Source organism: Mesoplodon bidens (genome assembly GCF_964165515.1).
Source record: "Mesoplodon bidens genome assembly, chromosome: 1".
Lineage (NCBI taxonomy): Eukaryota > Metazoa > Chordata > Mammalia > Artiodactyla > Ziphiidae > Mesoplodon > Mesoplodon bidens.
The window spans coordinates 141592144-141618809 of record NC_138176.1 but is presented as its reverse complement, the minus strand read 5'-3'; the positions used below and the strand labels follow the sequence as shown (position 1 = coordinate 141618809).

The window sequence follows — 26666 nt, the reverse complement described above, 5'->3', positions numbered from 1 at the left end:
CACAGAGTGGTTCATGAATCACTCTCGTCCAACAGAAATGAATAAAAATGAGCCCATTTACACAACATTTGGTATGTAGCTAATTACCTGAAAATGACGGCTTGGGATTGCACTGAGAAGAGTGTCATTAACATTCAGCCCAAAGAGTACAAAACAGCGGGAGAAAAGAAAGTAGAATCAAAAAATAAAAATATAAGAGGAGCAAAAAGAATGCTATTTATTCAGTGTAGATTTTTGTTAAAGCATCACCAAAGAATACCTTCTGATGTCACCCAACAGAGGAATGATCAAGCAAAAAGCAGCAAATGAAATGGTTAAATACAACGTAATTTCAACTTTATTAAACAATATACTTAGAAGAAAGGAAGTTAATAATCAGATTGTGGTGATGAGATTATGGATCATTTATTCTATCTATAATTTTCTGTATTTCTCAGGTGTTTTACTATGACCCTGCATTAATCTTACAGTGCACTTGTATTAGTAATCTTACATGTATCTATGTATTTAGAAGCATATAGTTTAAAAATAATAATAGCTATAGTTAATTGAGAGACTATTATGTACCAAACATTGTAACTTGTATGTGCATATTATAACCCTCTTCTTCTTGCCTGTTCTACCCTGTATCCACCTGCAGAATACCTCTGTTCATGGAATACAACAAACTTAAGTTAAGGCATCCAAAAACCAACCAGACACACCAATCAAATAAGTGTAAGATTGAACTCTCTCCCTCCTGAGTGATTGTCATGTTTTCTTGATAATGTAAACATTTCTCTAATGTGAGATATTTGTGTTTCTAGAAAAATGGCAAAGCTAGTAGTCCCAAATGAGAGATAAGCATATCCTCCCTGGTTATTTCTTTAAACCAGTAGACAATGTCTCTATCTTCTATCTTCTGCTACCTGACAGTGCTAAAAAACAAACAACAAAACAAAACAAAAATTATGACAGCAGGAAGGTGCAGTTGGATTTTTTTAGCTGTTGTAACCTCCATGCTTATAGTATTACCTGATTCCTAATAAGTCCTCTATCATGTTTCTTTGGTTTTTTTGCGGTACGCGGGGCTCTCACTGCTGTGGCCTCTCCCGTTGCGGAGCACAGGCTCTGGACACGCAGGCCCAGCAACCACGACCCATGGGCCCAGCCACTCCGCGGCACACGGGATCCTCCCGGACCGGGGCACGAACCTGCGCCCCCCGCATCGGCAGGCGGACTCCCAACCACTAAGCCACCAGGGAAGCCCCTATCATGTTTATACTCATTATTGAGTTGCTAAAGGCTGTCCTAAATTATTGATAACTAAATGAACACCAAAAACTCATAGTAAGGGCAACTCTTAGTTGTTCAATCTGTTTTACTGCTTGTGGGAGAAATTTTACTGAACCAGTTGTTCTCTGCTTAGATTTATCTGACCTGAATATAATAACTGGAAAGATAATAAACCTTAGCTCCTGAGTCTAGCATATCTGAATTTGAACCTCATTTACAGACTATAAAAACTTGGAAACTTTTTCTAGCCTCATCAGATGTCAGTTTCCTTATCTTTGAAATGGGCATAAAAATGGCATCAACATAATAAAGCTTTTGTAAATAATAAATTAAATAGTACATGTATGGTAGTCAGACTAATGGCCCTCTAAAGATGTCCACGTCTTAATTCTCAGGACCTGTAAATATGTTTCCTTAGGTGTCAACAGGGACTGTGCAGATGAGATTAATGTAAGGATTTTGAAATGAGATTATCCTGGATTATCTGGGGTGGGCCCAGTGTAATCACAAGGCTTCTTATACAAGGAAGGCAGGAGGGTCAGAGGGTGAGGAGATGTGAGGACAGAAGCAGACATTGGAATGATGGAGAAAGATAGAGGAAGGGAGCATGAGCCAAGGAATGCAAAGCAGCCTCTAGAAGCTGGAAAAGGCAAGGAAATAGATTCTCCCGTAGAGCCTCCAAAAGGAACACAGCCCTATTGAAACCTTGATTTTAGAACTTCAGACCTCCAGGACAGTAAGAGAATAAATTTGTGTTGCTTTAAGCCACTAAATTTGTGGTAACTTGTTACAAGAGCAATAGGTAACCAATACAGTATATATGGTGCTTAGCACTGTGCCCGTCATATAGGATTCTAACATAATATTAGCTAAGATCACTCTGCCCCTTAAGATCTAGGTAAGAGTAGCTTAAACACACAACCATTATTTGTGGGAGTCCAACACCTTCCCCAGGGTTGCTGAGGCTTCCCAAAGGGCTTTATGATTTGGCCGTCTCTGGCTTTGAAGTTCAGGTTTTGCTGAATTGGTTTAATTTATAGACTACTGTTCCATGAATGCTGTCACGATATGGAATTCAGCCACTTTACAAGAATAAAAATAAAACATTTGCATAAGGATTTACTGGGGTGGGGCTGCTGGGGAGAGAACATGGTTTAGGTAAATAAAGAAAAATTTATTATAAGAGCAATGTAAAAATCTTAAAATTGAATACCATTCTTCAAAATGTTTTGCTGCTCCATCATTTTGCTTCCCCACACCTAATTCCTCTTAAATCTCACAGCATTTTATCTCCTTTTGTCTCTTTATCATTTATGTCTCATGCTCTCAAGATTTCACCTTCTAATACTAAGGTATTTTCCTAAACATAGTAGCTTACCTAAAATAAAATTTGGTGCCACCTGTGAAGATGATACATATTCTTTTCACCACTCAGTAAGTGTTAGCTAAGGAAAAAAATCTATATACTCATTGGTCATGACTTAGGCTAACCCATCCTTCATCTTTCATTGGTTTCTTTGGATGATGTCTCTAACATGGATTAAGGATACAGCCTAGAGGCCAAAGGAAGCCATGGGGCATTCTTCAAACAAACTTAAAGTGATACTGATGTCAATCTTATACTGCTACTCACTATCAATCTCACCAATCTTAGGAGTGTGATTAGGATATAGCATTTTCAGGCTTTTTTCCTCTCTCCTTTCTCATATTCTTTTTATATAGATTCTATTAAATTGTACAGCTATGCTCTACAGAGATCACATTAAAAATTAGAGCTCATCCCTATAATATTGAAGATTATAGGAAAATCTCAACCATACATACATAATTCATTCAAGTCCCCATTCTTATTTGCAAAGTGCACACTCCATATGTATATATGTGTGCGTGCATGCATATGTGTGTATGTGTGTGTGTGTGTGTTTGTAGCTAGGTTTTAAGCTACTTAAGGGCCAGGACTTCCTGGATGTGTCTTATCAGCAATGAGAGTCATGCTACCCTTAGACATCAAATACACATGAGTTGTGATTACAGTGACTCAGGGTCAGTGACCACGCAGCATACACCTTAATACAAAAATACTACAGCGACATGAGTTCCGTTCATTCCAAAGTATCATGGGACCATAGTTTCTAACTAACAGCCTATTACAGTGTTCTGACCTAGCCTTCAAAATGTCAGTAAATTGGATGATAATGTAAGGTATTCTAAATGTCTTTGAAAGAAGACATGACTGTTACACTGTCATGAATCCGTACCTCTGGGAAGTCTGAGTTCAGAAAAACAGTCAGTTAATACTTTTGCCTTTTGCTGGTTCTACTCTATTATACTTTCATTTGCTCTCAGCCAGTAATCATACTTTCACACACAGAATGAATGACTGGAGTGTGAACAGTTAAAAACAAAATTCAAAAAAATGCTTCAGTCTTGAAGCCCTCAACCTATCCAGTTTTGTGATCTTTGGCATCTTTGACTCCATAGAAGATTTTGAATATCAGGCTGCTTTAGCCATGATGTGAGAACATTCCCATGAAGATGTGTTAATTAGTTGTAGAGGTGACTAACCACTGCTGAGCAATTGCATTAGGCAAGGCAAACAAATGGAATACAGAAAGCAGTCATTCTTCGAGATGTTCATTGTTGCTTCACACCCAGAAGACAAGAGCTGGACAGCACTCTGCCCAGGGACATCTCTCTTTTTCTTGATGCACCTGGGAATTCTTGCTGAGTAATTTTTCTCACAAAGAGCTCAGGATACTCAACTCACTCATACATATTACAAAATCTAGAAATGCCAAACTCTTAAATTAGCAGAGACTGACATTCTGTTGCATAAATTTCTATGGGCCACATCATGAATTTATGAGTACCTACTTGTAGAGGGGTCCCTGTCGGAGTGAGTCTCAATGATCCCTCTTTTCTTAGATGAGAGACCCTTTCAGGTCCCTGGTGACCATATTTGTATGTGTGTAGCTTTCCTTCCAGCCCTTAATAAATAATTTGGGGAGTGTTAACACCTAATCCAAGTTGAGCCAATGAAATCCTCTTGAGGATTCAAAATTTGGAAAAGATAGATCCCAAGAAGGAAGTTGTTTCACTAATGTCAGTGCTCTATAGAGGAAGTCAGGCACTTCCTGCAGCTCAAGTCCCAAGTTTCCTCTCTTTCTGTGTTGTGATGACTCAACTCTCTTTGGCATCTTAATGGGATTTGGGGCAGGAGAAGTGAACTCACACAGGCGATCATTGTTGAAAAATCATCAGGTCATGGGCAAGCTTCTGGTGTGATGTGTAGTTTCCCAAGGTGATATAAATTAAATTTCTCATATTTATTGATTGCCGAATAGATCGATCATGATAGATAGCAATAGTCAATTCAGTTATGCTTTCCAAAAGCTGTTTTTTTACCACTCACAGCTGTAGTACCCAAATACCTGAGACACGTTATTCATTTTACAATGTTTTGTTGACTTTTCAAATTGCATTGTAAAAACTCCAGAGCCTTATACTATGTGAATCAGTGATTCAGCATGTCCTGCTTTTCATATGATGTGGTTAACTAACCAGATGACATGTGTCTAAAAATGATGTCAATTAAATGAGGAAAGCTGACCAGTGGAGCTCAAATGATGTTATCAAGTATCCCAAAAGCTCTTTAACAATTCCACACATACCTTATTTCAATTTTATTTTTAAATATTATATTTATTTTTAAACTATAAGCATGTACACTGTAATGTGTCCTATGCCACATTTTTTTTTTTTTTTTTTTTTTTTTTTGTGGTACTCGGGCCTCTCACTGTTGTGGCCTCTCCCACTGCGGAGCACAGGCTCCGGATGCGCAGGCTCAGCGGCCATGGCTCACGGGCCCAGCCGCTCCGTGGCATGTGGGGTCCTCCCAGGCCGGGGCATGAACCTGCGTCTCCTGCATCGGTAGGTGGACTCTCAACCACTGTGCCACCAGGGAAGCCCGCCACATTTTTTTTTAACATCTTTTTTGGAGTATAATTGCTTTACAATGGTGTGTTAGTTTCTGCTTTATAACGAAATGAATCAGCTATATGCATATATCCCCATATCTCCTCCCTCTTACGTCTCCTCCCACCCTCCCTATCCCACCCCTCTAGGTGGTCACAAAGCACCCAGCTGATCTCCCTGTGTTATGTGGCTGCTTCTCACTAGCTATTTTACATTTGGTAGTGTATATGTGTCCATGCCACTCTTTCACTTCATCCCAGCTTACCCTTCCCCCTCCCCGTGTCCTCAAGTCCATTCTCTATGTCTACATATTTATTCCTGTCCTGACCCTAGGTTCTTCAGAACCTTTTTTTTTTTTTTAAGATTCCATATATATGTGTTAGCATACAGTATTTATTTTTCTCTTTCTGATGAGGTAGAGGGACCTAGAGCCTACGCCACATTTTAGTGCATTCAAGACCATGATAATATTAACTTGTGCTGCCAGGTTAGCTTATGCGGAGCATGGAACACCAAGTAAAGCTTCCTTTTAATCCACTGCTAAGTACCTACTAGAGACCAATCACCTATTAATGTATCTGAACCATCTGCAAAGGTGCCATTGATAATAGCATCAGTTACAAAGCAGACGGGTAATATTCCCCCCTAATTCAGGGTAGCCCATGCCTGGTCATATAAGATTTTAGAAGCAAGTGTTTCCATGTTTGTTAGGATTTTCTCAATGCCATACAAATAAAATATAACACAAAAATAATTGGTGCTGAGGGAGATTTAAGACCATAATTCTCATCATAATTCCTGCTTTCAAATGTGTGTGCTCATTAAAATGGATGTCAACATTTGAACTTATATGGCAAATCTATATTAACAACATATGTCTTTCACTTATTTCATTTGTATTTTATATGTTGAGGTTCTCTATAAGATTTCATCTTATTACAGTTTTCCTCAGAGGAAAAATGTTTGAAAGCACCATTTTAGCAGTGTTTTTCAATCATAGCACTACTGACATTTTGGAACAGATAATTCTTAATTGTTGGGTGCTGTCCCAGGCACTGTAGGATGTTTAGCAGCATCCCTGGCCTCCACCCACTAGATGCCCAGTATCCACCCTCCACCCCCAGCCTGATGATCAAAACTGTCTCCAGATATTGTCAAATGTCCCCTGTTGGTAAAAATTATCCCTGGTTGAAAAGAATTGGCTACTTCATAAGATCATAAGGATGGCCACACTTCAGTAATTCCTAGAGAATATTCACATCTTCACAATTTTTTATTCATAAACAGCTATTAAACAAAGAATATAGTAGAGAGATGATTTTTTAAGCATTTTTAAATATTTATTGTGTTGTCTTATTGAGTGTGTTTGAAACACTTTGCAGACCATAAAAAGAATGTGGTGGAATTATAATCCTTTTATGTCCTAAATTCTGGAATACAGCCAGTCTTCAAAGTTTTTGTAAAACACTTAAAAAAAGTTTTAATTAAACTTTAAAATTCCTTTTGCTCTTGCCTAATGCTCAAATCAACCTGATTAATTGACCAGCATCCTGTCTAAGAAAGGGTTCAAAGAGAATCTTCACTTTTATCTTTCATAAAGAAAGCCATAGAGAAATTGGGAAGGTCTAGGGTTATTCTTAGTAATGTTTTTAGGAAGAAGGTGCCTGTCAGGTTAACACAAATGACCAAAACAATAACTTTCCTTGACAGCCTCAAAAAACAAAGGTATGAAAAGAATTTTGTCAAATTTACATACACTGTTGATGAGGGTGTAAACTGGCTCAACCTCTATGAACAGCAATGTGGTAAAATTTTAAATGCATATACCTTTTTTCTAGCAACAATTGCCTTTCTAGAAATAGCCAGTCAACGTAGTCAGATATTGTAGAGTGTACCAGTATATTCAGAGCATCTTTATTTGTAAAAGTAAAAGATATGAAATAACATAAATGCCCCCTACACGGTGATTAGGAAAATAAATTATGGCATTTCCATACAACTCAATACTCTGTAGTAAATTTTTTTTTACAAATAGCTTATTATTTACTAATATAGAACCAAATCCAAGATGCACTGTCAATGAAAACAAGCTAGGTTCAGAACAGGGTATTATGCAGTAGTCTTCTTAAGAAGTTCACCCATAAGAAGATATAGCTGGGCTTCTGTTTGCATTCAGAGTATGTATGGAAATTTTCCAATGTTGTAGCTCCTGGGGCTTAAGGTAGAAAGGAAGCTTATTATTAAATTTGAATTTTGAATTTTTTGAATTGTGATTATACATTACTTTGTGAAAAGGGACCATGTAAATAGTTTTTTTAAGAAAAATATTTTGTCAATTCCAGCGTGATATCAAATGTTTGTATGAGTGGACGAGCCATATGAATTTAAATTACTCTCAGACACCACAGTCCAGAAAACCAGCCCAGGCACGAGAAAACGGAGGGATAGTGGAAACCCAGGTAGGATATATAGAGTCAGGATCCTTGGGTTTGCATAGATACATAAGCTAAACTGAAGTTGGTCAATATGGTGTAAACACTGATCCTAGGATAATGTTTCTTTACTGGTTATATGCTATCTACTGAATATAGGTAGACCAGGGTCTCAGAGGTGAATCTGACAAAACTCCCTAATAGTGGGGATTGTGAGGCATCAAAAGCCTTGAAGGATGAATTTTGTTGTTGTTGTTGCTTTTGTTGTTTTATCATTAGGTTGTAGCAGGAGAGGAAGGTGGGCTTTGACACATAACATAGATGTTCTCCTCCTCATAAAGCCAGACTTGCTGCAGATACCGGCAAAGACATTGCTAGGAGGCTAGTAAATAAAGGAAGGGCCTGGGATAATAATAGCTATAATAATAGCTATTATTTGTGGGACACTTACTAAGTATGAAGCACTGGGCTCAGGGCTTTGCATATATTATCTCTTTTAATCCTCACAGCCATTCTATGCAGTCAGTGTTTTGATTGATAAGGGGACTGAGACTCCTGGAGATAAATTAACTAGCTCAACCTCACACCGCTAGTGAGCAGCAAAGAAAGACTCAAATTCAATCTGCCTGCTTTCAAAAATTTTAATCACAAAATTTTGATGCCAACTGGTAGGCATGATTCAGGGCTGGAAAGCCTGGAAATGAAAGTCGTCGTCATTATGATGTTGTCTTTTCTCTCTCTCACCCTGACAGGATCACAACCACAGCTGCGTGTATGATGGATCTACGAAGATACCCTCTGGATGAACAAAACTGCACCCTGGAGATTGAAAGTTGTGAGTTACTTGGACAGGGGAACAAAAAAGAGAGATGTTTGCTTGACCCAATTAAATTCCACCTTGTACTGAGTAATTGATACCGGGATATTTTTAGCTACAATACCCTGCCAACTTTTCAAAGGGTTCACAGTAGCACTTTCCTCTGTATTGGAGGCTTCAGGTTCATTTCAATGCAATTATCTTTTTGAACCATTAAGGAAAGTCCACTTATTTTAGCTGGACAATTTATAAACTCATGCCTTCTCCTTCTCAGAATCAAATTTCTCCCAAGACCTTCCAATACCCAAGCTGCGTTAATAAGAGAGCAAAAATATTTCAATGTGAAAAGACTTTGTGAGATTGTTTTTGGCTCTATAGTATGTCCGCCTGAAGGACTGTAAATTGTTGTCTTTTAGAAAAACACTATGGTAAAGTCTTGTGTGCAATTGTTTTTCTTCATAGGAAGAACAAGATGATAAATGGTATTCATGAGGCTTGTGGTTTAGCTTTGTCCTCTTGAGCTGTTTTTTCATTGATTGCTTTCTTAACAATTAGAATATTTTAGTCACTAAGTTTTAATCTGATTATCTTGGTTTCATTGTTTCTCAGCCATCAATATGCAGACATTTGATCCCATTTATTGTGAATACCAGGCCAAGGCTATTTCCTGGTTTTCAGGGGCACAGAAAATGCAATAGGTAATTAAGAGCATTGCAATACCACTTAATGTAATGTGAGAATAGACAGATACTTAGATCATTTAAAATGCTTTCCAGATCTAAACATCAAAATGGTAAAGAAAAATGGGGAAACTCCAGGTGATCCTCTAATATTATTAAACAATAAATGTATTCCCCATTGTCTGATTATTAAGTAATTACATTCATTTTCTAGTTTTACTGAATACAGACATAGAAATAGATAAAGATGCTTATGTAGATATATAGATTCAGACCTAGACATTAATCTAGTACCACTAGAACCTGGAATTCATAATATTCATGAGCTATTCTTTAAGTAATATTCTAATTTTAAAATGTATTATATAAATAGGTTGGCTGAAAGTTATTAATATATGAAAGTATTAATGGTGACTTTTGGTTTAAATGCCAGTGACAACCAAATTCAAACTATAGGAATGAAATATAAACCCAGTCATTTATTACTGGTTAATAATATTTTATAAATAAGACAGAACTTCATCTAAGCAAGTAAATCATTAGCCTTTGAAACTGACATGGAAAGAGAAGGATGCTTATTCATATAAGTTACCTTTTACCCTTGACCTGTCTTCCACTGATTCTGATTTTTTACCTTTGCTTATGCCGGAAGGATATGACAGTCTGTCAAAATTCCAAGATCTTATGTTTACATCATTCACTTGAAGAATGAATTTTGATGAGTACTTGAATTGATTCTGTGCATAAATTACAAGTGCTAAAATTATCAACATTTTCTCCCAAAATGCATATTTTATTTTATAATGCATAGTCTTCCTATTATTATAGGTTTACATTTTTCTTTAAAAAGGCAATTTTCTTTATTCATATTAGAAAATAGATGACTTTTAGGTCCATTTATCATATCATACAATGACCAAAACTATAAATGAGGCAGAATTAAACATAACTTTTGTGGAGCAGGGATGAGGGGTGACAAAACAATCAGAGAGTCCAAAGTCATCATAAGATATGGTGTCAGGCAATAAGTAGTGACCCAGGCATATGATAATCATTGAGGCAATTCAGTAAGATGCAATCAGTTATCTGGGCAGATGGATGAGGCATGGTAACTGGGACCCTAAGATCAGTTAATACATAGGACTGTAGGCAGACAGTGACCATCATAAAGTGATCCAACAGTAGATCACTGAACTCTAGTCCCTAAAGATGTTTACCTAAAGCAAAGCAGAAACTCAGGCCTGCAAGAATTTGTGTAATGAGGAGTGTATGAAGACAGGAACTTGGGGGAAAGGGAAAAAACAGGGAACTGGCTTCTATTTGCCAGACAAAAGCTAGGCATTAATATAACACCTCTGTAACAGAAGTCTTTCTAACAACATTTGAGAGATAATGTTTCTGAGGCTCAGAGAAGTAAAATAACTTACCCAGGGCAACAAGGCAAGGATAGTGGTAAAGTGAGGATCCAAGCCCAGGTAATATATTCTCTATAATAGAATCCTGTAATCAACTGCTGAGCAAGGAAGCAGAACGTCAGTGATTAGAAGTATAACACCAATCAGAACAACTCCCAGCTAGATTGAGGATGCTGAATCTACCAAAGACTGGTCTATATTTCCTAAAATTATCCCTGATAAAGGTTAGAGTCGATCCCAGAAGCTGAAGCAGAATTTAGCTCTTAGGGCAAGGGTCAAATGATTGCAACTGTGGATAAAGGGTAGTCTGTGGATGCAGGAAACCAAGTAGTCCTGATTCCATTGACGTTACCAAAAAAAAAAAATTTTTAAGCCTCAAATGACAACATTGCTTAGCTCTAATACTTTCCTTAAGATGTATCCCTTCTTAACAATAAATAAACCAATGTAAAGAGATCTTAAATCTTAAGGGTAATAACTTCAAATGACAAAGTAACATATGGCAATTATATCGAGTCCAAATGAGCTTTGCTTATTCCTGCCTAAGTACATAATCGATATGCTGCTAAGTGTTAATAAATACTGAATCTGTTATCCATCTATTTTTTAACTCTTCAAGAAAAAAACATGTGTTACATTATTTGCTGAAACAGATCTCCCTGAATTGCCATTTTATGAAGACAATAACTGAGCTTTAAAGTGATTACAAATGAGTGGTTCTAGTGTCAGTTGGGGAAAAGGAATGATAAAGTAGACATTTCACCAATATAAGATTGAACCAAACATACTTTTGTAACCAATACGGTAGAAACTTTACCTACCTTACAAAATTTACTAGTTTGTATTCTCTTCCATTACAATCCCAAGGATGGGGAAATGTTTTCCTTGGTCAGGTCCTTTGAGAAATATTAAAGATGTTTTGCCTTTCTTTAACGTCATCTAATCTAGTAAAATTAGGAAGGCCATAAAGCCTTGTTAAATTGAAAATTTCCTTGAACCTGGAGCACATTAATAGCTTTATAGCCCTAGGATGCTATAAAATGAGTTAATGGTACATGGAAAAAAATCAATCAAGGAATTTAGTATTAAGAGGATTTGGAATTTGAAATCAATAAAGCTATCACATAAAGGTTTGATAGCCACAAGCCTCATGGACATATAGAAAGGCTTTGGGACAACAATCATGGAGGAGTCTAATGCCTCTTCCTATATATTTTCTGCAGGAACTATTGAAGAAAATCTCAACCCTAATCTTACCCTCACTGTCAGCAGATAGTGCCGCCTCTCAGTACCTCCCCCACCCCACCCCCAAAAAATAGAATCCATTTCAGTTCTGAAATCTCTCAGCAGTCTCACCCATCTTCTTCTAAATGCCCTTACATCCTCACCATTCTAAGTTAGCCCCCTGTATTTAAGAGGAAGGGGTGCTCCTCTTTCTTTTATAAGCTGACCTTGACCCCCTTCTTCCTCCTCTGGTAATTGATTTTCTCAAATTCACACACACCTACACCCCTGATATTTCAGATCCTCAGTCTCACCCTCTCTGCTACCTCTTTTTTCACAGCCTAAAAACAAGCTGAAAACTCCCCTCATCACAAAACACCTCTACTCTACCCTCCCACCTCCCCTTCAGCTTTTCCTAATCTCTCTACTTCCTTTTTCTCAAAACTACTTGAGATAATGGTATATATCTGTTGTCTGTGGCCTCAACTTCCCCTCAACCCACTGTAATCTGGACCCTGCCTACCCATCTCCCAAGTCCACTGACACTGTTCTCAGAAAGGTCACAAAGGATCTCTCTTTACGTAACATCTTTATTCCAATGATCTCCAAATGTATAGCTCCAGCTCAGATCTCTTTTAAGCTCCAGATTGATGTACATCACACTTTTCTTGGCATATCTATTTTGATGTTTCAAAAGCATCTTAAACTTAATTTTCTCAAAACTTATTATCAATTTTCCCTCACAAGTGTGTTTCCTTTCCAGCTTCCTTAATCTCACTATCCAGCCAGAATCCTAGGATTCTTCCTCTCCCTCACCCTCCTCCCATCCAATCTATTGTCAAGTACCATCCATTCTACTTGCCAGATATTTAGCAAAGCCTTTCACTTCTCTCCAGCCCACTGCCACCAATCTTCTCCAAACCACCATGAATTCTTGCCTGAATCATTGTAGCAGTCTTGCTATTGGTCCTCTTATTTTTTCCCTTGACTCCCTCCAACTTATTTTCTACCCAGTAGCCAGAGTCGTCTTTGCAAGATGTCAATTGGATCATATTATTCTGTGCTTTAAAATACTCAAAGACTTCTCATTGCACCAGGAAAATTCTCCACACTTCCTAATTTGACTTACAAGCTTCTGAGTGACTTCCTCAATATCTCCATTCTCATCTGAAACCATCTTTCCCTTGCTTACTGCACTGAATTCCAGCACCACAGGTTGTTTCTTGCAGACCGATCTTTCTTTTATCTCATTATCTTCACCATCTTGTTCTTTCTGGTTAAAATGTTTTTCCCCATGATGGTTCTTTTGGCTTTTTCTCATCTTTCAGTTCTCATTTAAGATGCCACCTCCAACAAAAGGCTTTCCTGAGAATCCAACCTTAATTAGTGAACACCCAGTATTCTCTTTCAAAATTCTGTTACTTTCCCATATAGCACTTAGTACTGTTTGTTTGCTTCTGTGTTTATTGTTTCTTCCCTCTCTGGATTAGAAACTCCATGAAGGAAAGGATCATTGTTTTGTTCACAACACAATAATTAAAACCCAGCCTAGTACCTGACAATAAATATCTGTGAAGTGAGTGTATGCTAAATTTCTTGGCTCCAAATTTTTGAGTCTTTTGAATTTTGAAAGATAAGTCTACTCTTAATTTTTTTCAGATAAGATTTAAGGAAGGTATTTTTTGACTTGCAGTAAAATATTCTTTCATTTATACAATTTTATATTCATGCTTTAAGACCATCTCAAAAATTTAAGATTGTAATGTTCAGCCAAGAGCCAGATAGGGGAAAGCCTAACATTTTAATTATTTTAGGAACTTTCAAAGGCTTGTAAACGTGATAAACCACCACTATGGTCTTTTTGCTTCACTTCAGTCATGAACTGTCTACATCCCTCCCACCTGAACCACAACCAATTTATCAAAAAAATGTAACATTTAGTGATACCTGGTTGTTTTTATACTTGTTTCTTATTTTACAAAATGGCTTGGAAACTTTTAACCTGGGCATTGTCTTAATGTATTCAGTTTAATGAAGCATCTATTCAATCCATCTCTTAGTCTCAGAATATTGTCATTGTATTGATTTCAACGTCTTGGTAGTAGCAACATCTACACAGAATGTCAACCCATAGTCATGTTTATTTCCAAAATAATTTTTTTCCTTGTCCACAAAAATAGCAAGTGATAAGAAAAACGTGTCTAATAAAATGACCTAACTTAACTGTGGAAAATTCCCTGAGAAAACATGAGGTTTACAGAGTTGAAATCCTAAGTTTTCATTATATAATATGTTACATTAACACCTGGAAATAACATTAAGTATAGTGTCCAGACATGAGGCAGGAACAGTTCTACAAAAGCCTGCTCTTGTAAAGTCACACGTGGAGAATTGTTCCCAGTTCTTAATGCCATATTAAGATAATTTCCTTCAGAGGAGGAGACCAAGATATTTGGGAAGAAAATTTTAGGGAGGCATAATAGCCATTTCTGAATGTTTAAATGCTATCAGAGAAGAGAAATCTTATGTTTGGTGTTTCCCAAGGTATTAATCAGGATTCTCCAGAGAAACAGAACCAATGGGATGTATACAGATAGAGAGAACAAGATTTATTATAAGGAATTGGCTCATGCAGTGGTGGAAGCAGATAAGTCCCAAAATCTGCAGGGTGAGTCAGCAAACTAGAGAGCTCACTGTATAGTTCCAGTCTGAAGGCTAGCAGCCTTGAGACCCAGGAGGAGCCCATACTTAACAATTGAGTCTGAAAGCAGGAAAAGACTGATTGTCCCAGTGCAAAGATAGGCCGGAGGAAATCTCTCTTACTCTGTAGAGGGTCAATCATTTTATTCTAATTCAGGCCTTCAAGTGATTGGATGAGGCACACCCACATTAGGGAGGGCAGTCTACTCAGTGTAGCAATTTAAACGCTAAGCTCATCCAAAAACACCCTCATAGGAATACACAGAATAATGTTTGACCAAATATCTGGGCGCCGTGTGGCCCAGTCAAGTTGACACATAAAATTAAGCATAACACCCAGAGTGCTAGATTTGAACCCATTCAATTCAAATAGCATTTTTTAAGTGGTGACCACAAGCCACTCTGTGTGCAAATAAGTAAGTGCTGGTGATACAGCAGCAACAGAGCAGACAGGTGGCAGAAGTAGCGGGAAGGTAGATGTAGAATTGAAAAAAATACTATCCAATGAGCAGAAGGGCCCATTCATGAAGAAAGCCCCCCCTTAAGAAAGACTTCCCCACCAACAGAGACACTTCAATTAATTGGAAATGGCCACCTACCAGTTTTAATGTAGAAAACATCCTTATTGAGAGGGCTGTTAATTATATAACCTTAAAGATCTCTTTCAGCCCCAAAATCTAGCACTCTGGGAGTTTGTTCAATTTAGTTACATTACCAGTAAATTACTTTATGTGCTTGCCTAAGATACTGGTTATAAAGTAATCCTGATTTATAAAGGATATTAGAACATTTTAAAAAGTTATGAATACATGAACATAAATACTCACAAGAAAAATATGAAATGTAGGACAATTATAAGCAAAGCCTTTGAATCATTCTTACTTTATTGCTGCCTTCCAAATCATCAATTCTGATCTGAAATAACTTAAAAATAGCATCTACAACATGCTGCACACTTTCTATTCATGGATACTAAACACCAAAAATAACAGAAGTAAATTGAACTTCATGAATGATTCATGGCTTCCCTTGCGTCTCCATTGTCAAGGAAATTAGCAGCATTGGATATCTCCTTAGATAAATTTGATTCTGCCATATTCAGTAGACTACTTAATGAAAATGAATATTTCACATTTATGTTCATAGAATTGTTAATGAATTTTAGTGCCCATAGCTTTTTTGTTGATCAGAGGGGTGGATGTAGGGAAGACAGGAATCTTTTCTGAATTAATTTATTGCTTTTTCCAGGCTGCTTTTTTGAAACTGTGGGAAAGCAGTCTTTCTGAAAAGTCTCTGATCTTTTAAAGTTAGAAAATAAAAGCCAGTGTGGGAATGGAGTTCCATTTATTAAAATTAGTTTCATAATCAACTTGTCTATAAAGTTAGCCATTTAGCTGTTCACTTCTACCCTATCGACAGTTTAAGTTTAGTTTCCATGTATGGATAAGTGGCTATGTAGATGGATGAGGAGATCTCTGATTTACAGATTTAGATTTCTGGAAATTTCTTCTCTTCTTGATGCTCTAATGGATGACCATTTTGCTACTAGCTTCCTAAGAGGAAGTGAAAATAAAGGGTATTGTTTTGTCTAAAGGTTTTAGGTATTAACCAAACACTTAAAGACACAATTTTGAATGGAACTTTGATGTTCTAGAACTGGACACCCTTGTTAAACTGAGGGCTTTGTTTCATTTAGGATCCTAACTTGATAATAACGACTGCTAATATTTATTTATTTATTTGTTTTTGTTGTTTTGTTTTGTTTTGTTTTGTTTGTTTGTTTGTTTGTTTTGCGGTACGCGGGCCTCTCACTGCTGTGGTCTCTCCCATTGAGGAGCACAGTCTCCGGACGCGCAGGCTCAGCGGCCATGGCTCACGGGCCCAGCCGCTCCGCGGCATGTGGGATCTTCCCGGACCGGGGCACGAACCCGTGTCCCCTGCATCTGCAGGTGGACTCTCAACCACTGCGCCACCAGGGAAGCCCGACTGCTAATATTTATTGACTATATATTATGGGCCAGGCACTTAACAAAAATTTCCTATTGAACATTCACCAGAACCCTATTGTTTTACTCCATTTTACAGAGAAGAAAATCAAAGCACCTAGGCAGTTACTTGCCCAGGTCACAAAACTGTAGTGGTCCAAAAGGGATTTGAACTCAAGCAATCTGACTTGAACGATTTACTCCCCCTTCATACTGTCCTCAGAAAACTCCTTTCTAGCTTCCCCATTGTGTGGGAGTTGGGTGGTTTGGTGGTATGCTCTATCTGAATGCAAAGCAGACACCTGAAAACAAAGCAGGTTTTAATTGGTCCTTCTCTCTACTGAATCAGTCTCAATTCGGCTCCTACATGGGCATTTATTGTCTGACATTCTTGCCAACAAAACTGAACGTTGATATAACTTAGAAAACTTTTATTTTACCAAGTCACTTCTACAATTGCAACAGATCATACAATGGTCAGAAAACCTTCTTCTAAATGGCTAGAGATATGCATCCCTAAATCGTTTTAGTACAGTGTTAGGCTTAACTGATTGCAATGGCGCTGTAGTTTCAAAGTCCATCCATTACTCATAATTGTGGTTCATGAACATCTATAACCTTGACAATGGACATATTCCTGAGAGGTCTTGACTTGGTTTGTTCTGTGAACCACACCCATATAGGATCCATATAATTAATACAGATAATTTAGTTTTCATTTCAGTGTCAATTTCCATTTAAACTGCTTTTTTCTTATCTTTAAGATCAAAGATTTTAAAAGGGAGATTTTTAAAAAATATTGATATCATGACTCCACCCCAGACCAATAACATCAGAATTTGTAGAAGATGAGCCCTTTGGCAAGCACTTTTTTAAGCTCTCCAGGTGATTTTAATATGCAGCCATGTATGACTGCCACTGCTCTAAGGCTGTCATGCTTTAAATTTTTGCTTTTCAATTTTTCACCATCCCTTCTAATAGACCCAGCTCTCTAAATGGGAAACAGAATGGAAACATAGAAATGAAAGAAGAAAGTACAGCAAAGAACAGAAAATATCACAATTTCTTTCAAAGAAAAAAAAATCACTGAAATGATCAAAGGAAAAAAATTTAAACTATTCTGCCCTTTATCCCCTCTGGCAGAAGGCTCCATTGTTTTTCTTCTTTAAAGGTGCATGTCTTGACATAAATAAGTAGACCAAGGGACCCTGCCTTTTATTGGAATTAAGTGCTTCAATCAGATTTTCAAATCCATGTAATGAGTCAAGTTGTTACAAGATGCTACTCTATTTTAAAAGCCCTGATATATATATACCATATATTGGTATGAATGCACTCAGTGAAACTTTAATTTGTATTATTATGCTGTGGTAAATGGAGTTATCTACTTGGGAAAGAGAGGCATGGGCATCAGCTGTTTTTGTAACATTATAATGTTAAAAAAAATTAGTTAACAATTTACTCCTGAATGAATACATAGCAACAGGCTTTACAGGAATAGTTTTTTGTTTGTTTCTGTTTTATATTTTATTTTTTTAATTGAATGAAAGATTCTTTAAATTCTATAGTGCTTTACAGTTTTCAAAAGTTTCACATACATGACTTCATGTAATCGCATAATAACCCTTTTTCCCCCCCACCCCTATGTTGCCCCTCCCCCTTCCCTCTCCCCACTGGTCACCACTAGTTTGTTCTCTGTATCTGTGAGTCTGCTTCTTTTCTGTCTTATTCACTAGTTTGTTGTAATTTTTTAGATTCCACATGTAAGTGATATCATACAGTATTTTTTACAGGAATAGTTTTATCAAACCGAAATTGAGCAAGGTCCATTTCTTTCAACCATAAAAAACGAAACAATGATTTCTGTGTACATCTTCATCTTCCACACCCTGTCTCATAGGCACTGACTGTCCTCATTTGATTGTGTGAAAAGAGCAGATTTGTTGCAGAACTCCCACAAGCTGACTGCTTTGATTCCAAATAGATTGTATTCCCAGGACTTAGATTACGTAGACTTACAATTCAGGCAAATTTCACTGAGTAGAGCCAAAGGGTCACCTGCTCTTACCTTAAAAACTGTCAGAGTGGGAACCCATCACTTGTCTGATATGTTCCCTGAGGTGCTTGTCAAACATTCATGTGCTTACAGGGATCTTGTTAAGATGCATTCTGGTTTAATGAGCTTGGGCTGGGGCCTGAGGGTCTGCATTTCTAACATATACCCAGGTTATGCTGGTGCTATTAGCCTAGGGACCACACTTTGATTAGTAAGAATCTGGAGTAAGTTAAAAAAAGAAAAAACAAAAAACCCTGTCTCACTTGTGCTCCTCCTCAATCTGCTTTCCCAGCCTGTTTGCTTCCTACTGAGATTTAAATAATTAGCCGTTGTCACAGTGGTTGCTCAACACTTGATTCAAAAGAGTTTTGAGTTTTAAATTAACTGAGGCAGAAAAGTCATTTTCAGATGACCTGAATAATTCCCAAACACTGAAATCTGAACAGCTTAGATACTGTTAGGCACCCTGGGCGTGTAACATTCCTGGCTTACTCTTTAATATATGGAAGATTCCCAGCTGTAGTAGGTCATTAGTACTCTTAAGCCCACACTAAAAATAATATTTGGTTGAATATTTTGTACTTAGAAAGGATTTAATTTTAATGAAGGAAAAAATAATAAATAATATTCTATTTGATTTTCTTTTTTTAAATTTTTATTGGAGTATAGTTGCTTTACAATGTTGTGTTAGTTTCTACTGTACAGCAAAGTGAATCAGTTACACGTATATATATATCCCCTCTTTTTTTAATTTCCTTCCCATTTAGGTCACCACAGAGCATTGAGTAGAGTTCCCTGGGCTATACAGTAGGTTCTCATTAGTTATCTATTTTATACATAGTAACAATAATGTATATCTGTCAATCCCAATCTCCCAATTCATCCCACCACCACCCCTTTCCCCCTTGGTATCCATACATTTGATTTTCATGTCTCCAAACTAGAGCTTTTAGTGGAAGGAGCATAGAGTTATACCTTCACTATCTAGAGATCTGGGATTTAACGAGTCATTCTGAAGAACTCAAGTTTGCTAGACTTTAACTATTTTGATGCAAATCTTTCTCAATAGAGAACTCTAAAAATCATTTATTCTTTTCTGATGATTCAGCATCATAATTGTGATCATTTTTCATGATGTGATGAAGCTCTAGCTTCATCTGAAGCAGAGGGAGGTATAAGGACTTGTACTCTGATCCTCATGGTGACCTTAATTTAAGACCTACTTTTTTAAGAGTCTTCCTTGGTGGAGTGGTGAAGGCCCCTTTCTACATAATTAATGTGTCAATAAAAGAAATGTCCATCTCTAGTCAATTAGGCATATTTCTATAACAACAACAAAAAAAGACATTTTCCTGGCAGAGTTTTCATTTTAAGTAACAGTCTCTTCATTAGGGATCAGTAACAGCTCTTCACGAATCATTCATTTCAACATCTCAGCCATTGTCCAGGTCCTCAGTGTCACATTTTCATCACCTTCTTCCATCCTTACTGCCATGGTGACAGTTTCTCAAGTCACCTGCATTCATGCAATGTCCAGTTACTGAGTTACACGGGTTTTTTTTACATGTAATACCCTATTCTCGCTGTTTCTGCCATTATTTTATCTCTTCTTCTTTGAATTTGTACATGCTATACATGCCAAAACAGTACCTTGTTCTTTAGAGGGAAGATATTTTACATAATTGTCATCTGACTGTAAATGGGAAGTATTAGGAAGTGTCTCCCCCAAGAAACGCAAAATGATTATTATTTTTGCATTTACTGATTATTTACTTCAAACCTTTAATCTAGTAGCATAATCAAAGGGACAAGCCTGAGTTTGCTAAATTTTCACAGTTTCCTAACCAGTATGTAGAGTTATAATAAAACTAAATTTTCTTCCTAGGTTGCATGAAGTTTAAGAAGTATCCTGCTATTGTGATACCAGGTCGTAGTTATTCTTCTTAAAATTTTACTTTGAAAAGAATTTCATGCATAAGCAGTATTTAAAATTCCATATTTTGTTCCATCTGGGGATGAACAATAATAATTATTGAATAACAATAATTGAATATTATAAATATTACTATGAATAATAATATGACTAGAAGTGCTAGAATATAAATAGCAAAAGTGAAAGTGAAAGCATGCTGAGACAGGATGTCTCAGATATTACATTCACTTGCCAAAATGTAAATCATGAAAAAAGCAGTCCACCTGGGTCAAACCAAGCTCACCTTGGTCAAGGTGAGCAGTATCACCTTGGTCAAGGTGAGCAGTATGTTGAGTACACCTGGAGGTATGAATGCATGCAGAAGGTTTAAACATGACAAAGATGACACAGGACACCAGCACATGAGAAGCATCTTTTAGTGGAAAGTTCTTTCTTAGCCAGTAAAGATCTACCTTATAAGTAAATTGATCTTCTCTGAATCAAACCTCTGAAAAATGGAAGAATAGACTTGCCATCAACCAAATTGAGGACAGCATCAGGTAGAGCCCAGAAATTTTTTAGACGTACTCAATTTGTATTGTCTATTAGACATCTAAGTGGAGATTCAAGTTTACAATTGAAAGTCTGAAGTTCAGGGTAGAGGCCCTATCTGGAAATGTAAATATACAATTCATGAGCTTCTATATGTACTTAAACCCATGCATCTAGATGATATCACCAAGGTAATTAGTGTAGCTAGAGAAGACGTCCAAGTGCTAAGCCTTGGCCAAACCAATACTTAGAGTTTAGGAAGATGATAGAAAACTCAAGTGTGGCAATTACTATCTGCAAGTGCACTACATGTAATAATTCATTTAAATTAAACCATGACTCTGTCATAGGTACCATTATTGTTCCCATTTTACCAGTGAGGAAACTCAGTCACAGTGGCATCACCTAATTTGTCCATGTTCACATCTAGTAAGTGGCAGAGACAAATCAGCAAAGGAGACTGAGAGGGGTGATCAATGGGGTAGGAGGAAGCCTAAGAGAGGAGTATTCTGGAACCAAAGTAAAAAAATATTCTAGAAAAAAAGAGGTGATCATCTGGGTCAAATACATATGGTAAAACAAGTTAACTAAGAACTGAGAACTGATATTTGGATTTGGTAACATGGAGTGCTGGGAGTGAAAACCTAAATGCAGTAGACGTAAAGGAGGATAAGAGAAGAGAAAGTGGCCTTACCTGTAAAGTGCCTGGTACAGTGCTTAGCACATTTTAACTACTCAGTAAATGGTGGGCATAGCAGGGCAATCAGCTATTTGCTGTCAGAGAATTTTGAACTGCTTCAACTTTTGTATTAGTTGTAAGTACTCCTTTCTTTCGTTTTGTCACACATCGCTCTGATTGTTGCCACTGTTGTTGTTAGTGTTCTCATCACTGTCCCCTCTTCATTTCTAACCATTTCTCCTATCTCTTGGCTTTCACCTTAAAAGCTGATTTTGTACATCACTAACAAATCAAAGCCCTCTTCTCCTCGCCTCTTGAGCTGACTGATGACAGAGTGCCAGGAGCAACCACTTGTCTCTTGTTGGCTCTATTTGCCTCTTTCTAGGTTCCCAGAGGTTTCTGATTCTTCCATCATATGAAAGTGTTTATTGTGCATACACCATTCCTGACACTGTCAGTACTTCTAGGATGGCAAGATGACTATATCATGGTCACCCAAGGCTACATTCCTAAAACAGCATTTGTACAGATGCATGAATGCCATTCTCAAGAGTTTTAAATTATTAGAAACTAGATCGTTCACCAACAACATATTGTTGCTATTTTAAATTAGCATCAAATTCCAATGCACTTTTTTGTCAGGTTCACAGGCCAGTGACTCAATTCCTTTTACGTTAAGTTAGGATCACTTAAAAACACTCTGTGGGCACATCTCTCTCCCTAACATTGGCAGCTTAAATACAGCTACTGGTTTCAGCATATTTCTGTGCATCTCATTGCTAAACAGACCACTTTTCAACATTCTTTTGTGTGACCTATGAAGCACCATGCAGATGATTGCTCAGCCTGCTTTATAGACAAGGAAGTGACGTGATAAGAATTTGGCCCACAATTCCTCTCCCTAATTCTCAGGAGGAAATCTCCATTATTTGCTACATTTGAAAAACTGTGGCCCCTACACAACTATAGGTAGTCTCCATTTCCTTAAGAGAGGAAAGGGGGGATGTCCAACCATTTGTAAATTTTCCAAAAATGTCCCTTTGTTGGTTTAACAGTTTCTACCTAAGAGTTTGGGGAATCAAGTAGAATGTCAAGTAAAAAAAAAAAAAACTTGGTTAATAATTCAAATGTTTATTCACCCACACACTTCCTATAATCCTTATCATTTATCATGGACTATTCCAGGCAGAACAAAATCTCTGTCCAGATATACCTTACAATCTATTATAGACAGATAGAAAAAAATCAAAACAAAGTCGCTGGTGTAAAATATAATACAGGAGTATGATATGCTGTGACAAATGTGTTGAAGAAAAGAGAGATGGGGTAGAGGGATGGAGAGGTGTGTGAGTAGAGGCAGACACATATGCACACAGTTTGGGGTCAGGAAGTTATGCAAATCCAATCATGTTAACACAAGGAGAGATAAGCCAGAGTGTGTCTGCAGTTCATAGGTATTGAAAGATCTGTTCAGTTTCACTAAGACACTCAGCCCCAAACTGTGGGCTCCAGTCTTCCCCTTGCTCAGTCCATTGTCCTGTCTGGCCTCAGTGCAATGAAAAAACAGGGTCTGCTTTAAATAAATCACATATGTGAAACCCTAACCATGATCATTCAATAACTTCAACGTAACGTCACTACCAGTGAGTAAGTACAATTAGAAGTTATCTCAGTGATTTTGGGAAGCTTATTTGATGTGCCCCTTCCCCTTCCCAATGCTCAAGATAAGATGAGACTGCAACAGTGACCTTCTAAGTGGAGAACAGTTCACACCTCCATTCTGTGTGGTCTGAGAACTATCCTATACTGGAGCAATAAAGGTTTCCTCCATTGTCCCATGGAGACTCAGCCCCACAGTATGATGTCCTCTCTCAGTCACTGCCCTGTATGTTGACAGCCACACTGGGCTAAGTCTCCCGGAGGTGGATGTGCATATAATCACCATAATATTTACACTCAGGCATAGTAGAAATTCTTCACTTCTCTGGAAGTTGCTTTTATTGAACCTTTATCAATCTCCATTATTATTTGCATTTGACTAAATATGAATGTGAGTCTAGAGAATAATAGCATATATATATACATATATATACATATATATATATACACACATATATATATACATATATATGTATACACACACAATGCTTTCATACATTTTCATTTGAGTCCCCCAAAGACTACATTCCTAAAGTAACATTTGTACAGATGCATGAATGCCATTCTCAAGGGTTCTCAAGAAAAGTAAGATAGTTGTCATGGCTCCCATCATGCTGATGCAGTCCCCAAACCCAAGAGAATTTAAACGAATTTGCCAAATAGACAGGGTTAAAATGTGGCTGAGCCCCGACTAAATTAAGGGCCATATGAGTTTAAATTCTGTTCTTTCCACTAGAGGAAATTGTGCCTGTTGAGCCAAGTTCTTCTAAGAGAACAAAATAAGACCCTTTGGAAAACTTCATTGACTTTCTTAGGTCTCAAAGGTATTCCTGAATGTTGAAAAGCAATAGTTTACTAAATAATACCTAGATGGCTTTTTTAAAAAAATCTTAATGGTTTTTCCCCAAGGTGCTAGTTATAACTCTGTGTATATAAATGCATTGAGCTGAAGCTTAACATTCCCAAATTTAACATTTGAGATTCTGTTTCTAGTCAAGTTTCTATCAAGAAAACAGAAGAACCACTCAATATATTCAAGATATAGAAGGTTTTAATATAGGAAACTAAGAGCCTACAGGAAGACTGGAAAAGCTGATGAGCTGAGGTGAAAGAAATCAGCCTCAGCAACTTCAGCCTGAAGTACCCAAGCAGTGAAGGTGCTGCAATACTCAGGATCTCTGGGAAGCTCTGACCAATTATCTCTGTCTCTATAGCAAGGTAGAGGTACTCAAGGGCTCCCCAGCAAGTCACTGAATCTCATCTTCCCATGCATCTGGCAGCAATTGTCCCCAAAAAGTAATGGCCTCTCCTCCTCCATCTTCCAAATCTGATACCAAAGCCTCTCTTTGGCAAACTCTATCCTGCGGAAGGAAACCTCTGGGAAAATTGTTTCCAGCTTCTCTTCAATGATACTTGGGGTGGTGATGCCAAGTTGACAATAAACAAACAGACACAAGCATGTCAAAGTGATCTCAGATTTCCATGTCTCACTATTTATAAGTTTTCTGAAACACAACCTGGAATCCTATCCCCTAACTGACATAGGAAAGGAGCAAGCCACACAGCCAGGGAGGGTACCTCATCATTCATCCAGCTTCCCCACCATGTAATCGACAAATATTTGATTCTATCATTTTATGTGCAGTGAACAAAACAGACGTGGACCCAGACCATGCTTACATCTTGATAGGACTTTGTCCTCAACTCCTTTGAAGTTGCGTTTGGGGGAGGATTTATATGTTGTTGAGTCATTCACAAATTTGGGTAACATCAAGGTTCTGAGACTGGCTCAGCCATCTTAACAACCAACTTTCCAAAACCACCCAATTCAGTCATAAAAACAATCCAAAATACCCACTGAGTCATCAGAGGTCATTTCTTGATTCATGGCCATGCTCACATACGCAAATGTGTATAGCACTTTGTACTTACTGTAAGGTATTCTCTAGCATTGTCTTGTTTGACCCTCACAAATCATCTTGTAGGTATGGGCAGATAATTTTTCTCTTTTCATTAATGAAAAATTGAGCACACAGAGAGGGGCAATCCATTGTTTTATTAAAGACCAATGCTGGACTTGAAACTAGATCTCAATTTAGGGTCCTTTTACAGCATCCCACTGCCTCTTTTGTACTAAAAGAACTGGAATCAGCACTTGCTAGATGTGAAACTACAGAATTAAAAGGGTCTAGACCTTCTAAATCATTTTTATTGCCCACTTGTAATCATTCTTCCAGCTTAAATTCTGAACCAAAGTGTCTGGAAGTGTCCTCTTCTTTGTTAATGAAAAAGTGAGCAAATCTCCCTTAGACACAGTCCTTCTTTTTAATGGACATTTTCTGCAATACATAGGTCACTTGGTCATATCCATATCTGTGAGTAGTTTATTAAGTCAGATCTGTCTTAAAATATCTGTGTCTGACAAAAATCCTTTTAGGGTGCTCAGGCAATTGTGACAGAATCTTAGAACTAGAAGAGGACACTGAAGATTATTTAGGCCACTTCTGTCAGATACAGATGAGGAGAATGAAATTCTCAAGTCTCAGTGACATTGAGGTCAAAATCACACAGCTAGTTACCTAGATGCAGACCTGTGCACAAAAGTCGGATTTAAAGATTCAGTGAGCACATGCTATGCTGCCAGTGTGTGGGGAGTATAGGAAAATTTTAAGAATATTCTCTGGATTAAAACCAAGTTATGGAGACATAAAACAATGAAAGAAAAATACAAAGCAGGAAATAATTGAAAAATAATGGTCTGTAAGCTGTAATTGCTGTAATTTCCTAGGGGAATAGATCAAGAATTTATTTTTAATCTCTACCTATTCTACAAAAGATGTGAGGCACTTCACAAAAAATACTTCCAGTGTAAAAGGATTAGAGTAAGCAGTTGTGGTGACCAGGACAAAGGGAAACTATGGGTGGAAAAATAATAAAGCAAAACCTGTTATTAGGGTGGACCATACAGTTGAGAGAAATGGACCCCAGATTTTTCACTAAGTTTTCTAATGGCCAAAGCAAGTAAACACAATCAACTTATAAGAGTCAAATTTTCCATAAAACCAAACCTAATTTACTATTCTGTAGTATTTCTCTAGTAGGTATTCAGAAAGAGGGCTCGGAGTTTTATCCAGTTCTTCCTTACACAATCCACCGGTGAGCTCTGTTGGCATAACACCAAAGTACAATTCAGTGAAGCAATTCTATTAAATCCAAAATGATGCTGCTGAAGGATCCAGCAGTCTTGTAGTCTGGCTTGATTCAAAGGCATCATTCAAAGCATGTAGAGAATGGATCAATTACCT

At 37.4% G+C, this 26666-nt stretch overlaps 1 protein-coding gene across 1 annotated transcript in view; it reads left to right on the top strand.

Moving 5' to 3' along the window:
- GABRB1 (gamma-aminobutyric acid type A receptor subunit beta1) overlaps positions 1-26666 on the top strand; it is a gene marked incomplete at both ends in the record, with an annotated part of 395135 nt that overhangs the window by 297156 nt on the left and 71313 nt on the right. The window contains one exon of the mRNA XM_081224159.1: positions 8435-8517. Coding sequence (XP_081080285.1) covers positions 8435-8517 — 83 coding nt within the window. The remainder of the gene's footprint in view (positions 1-8434; positions 8518-26666) is intronic.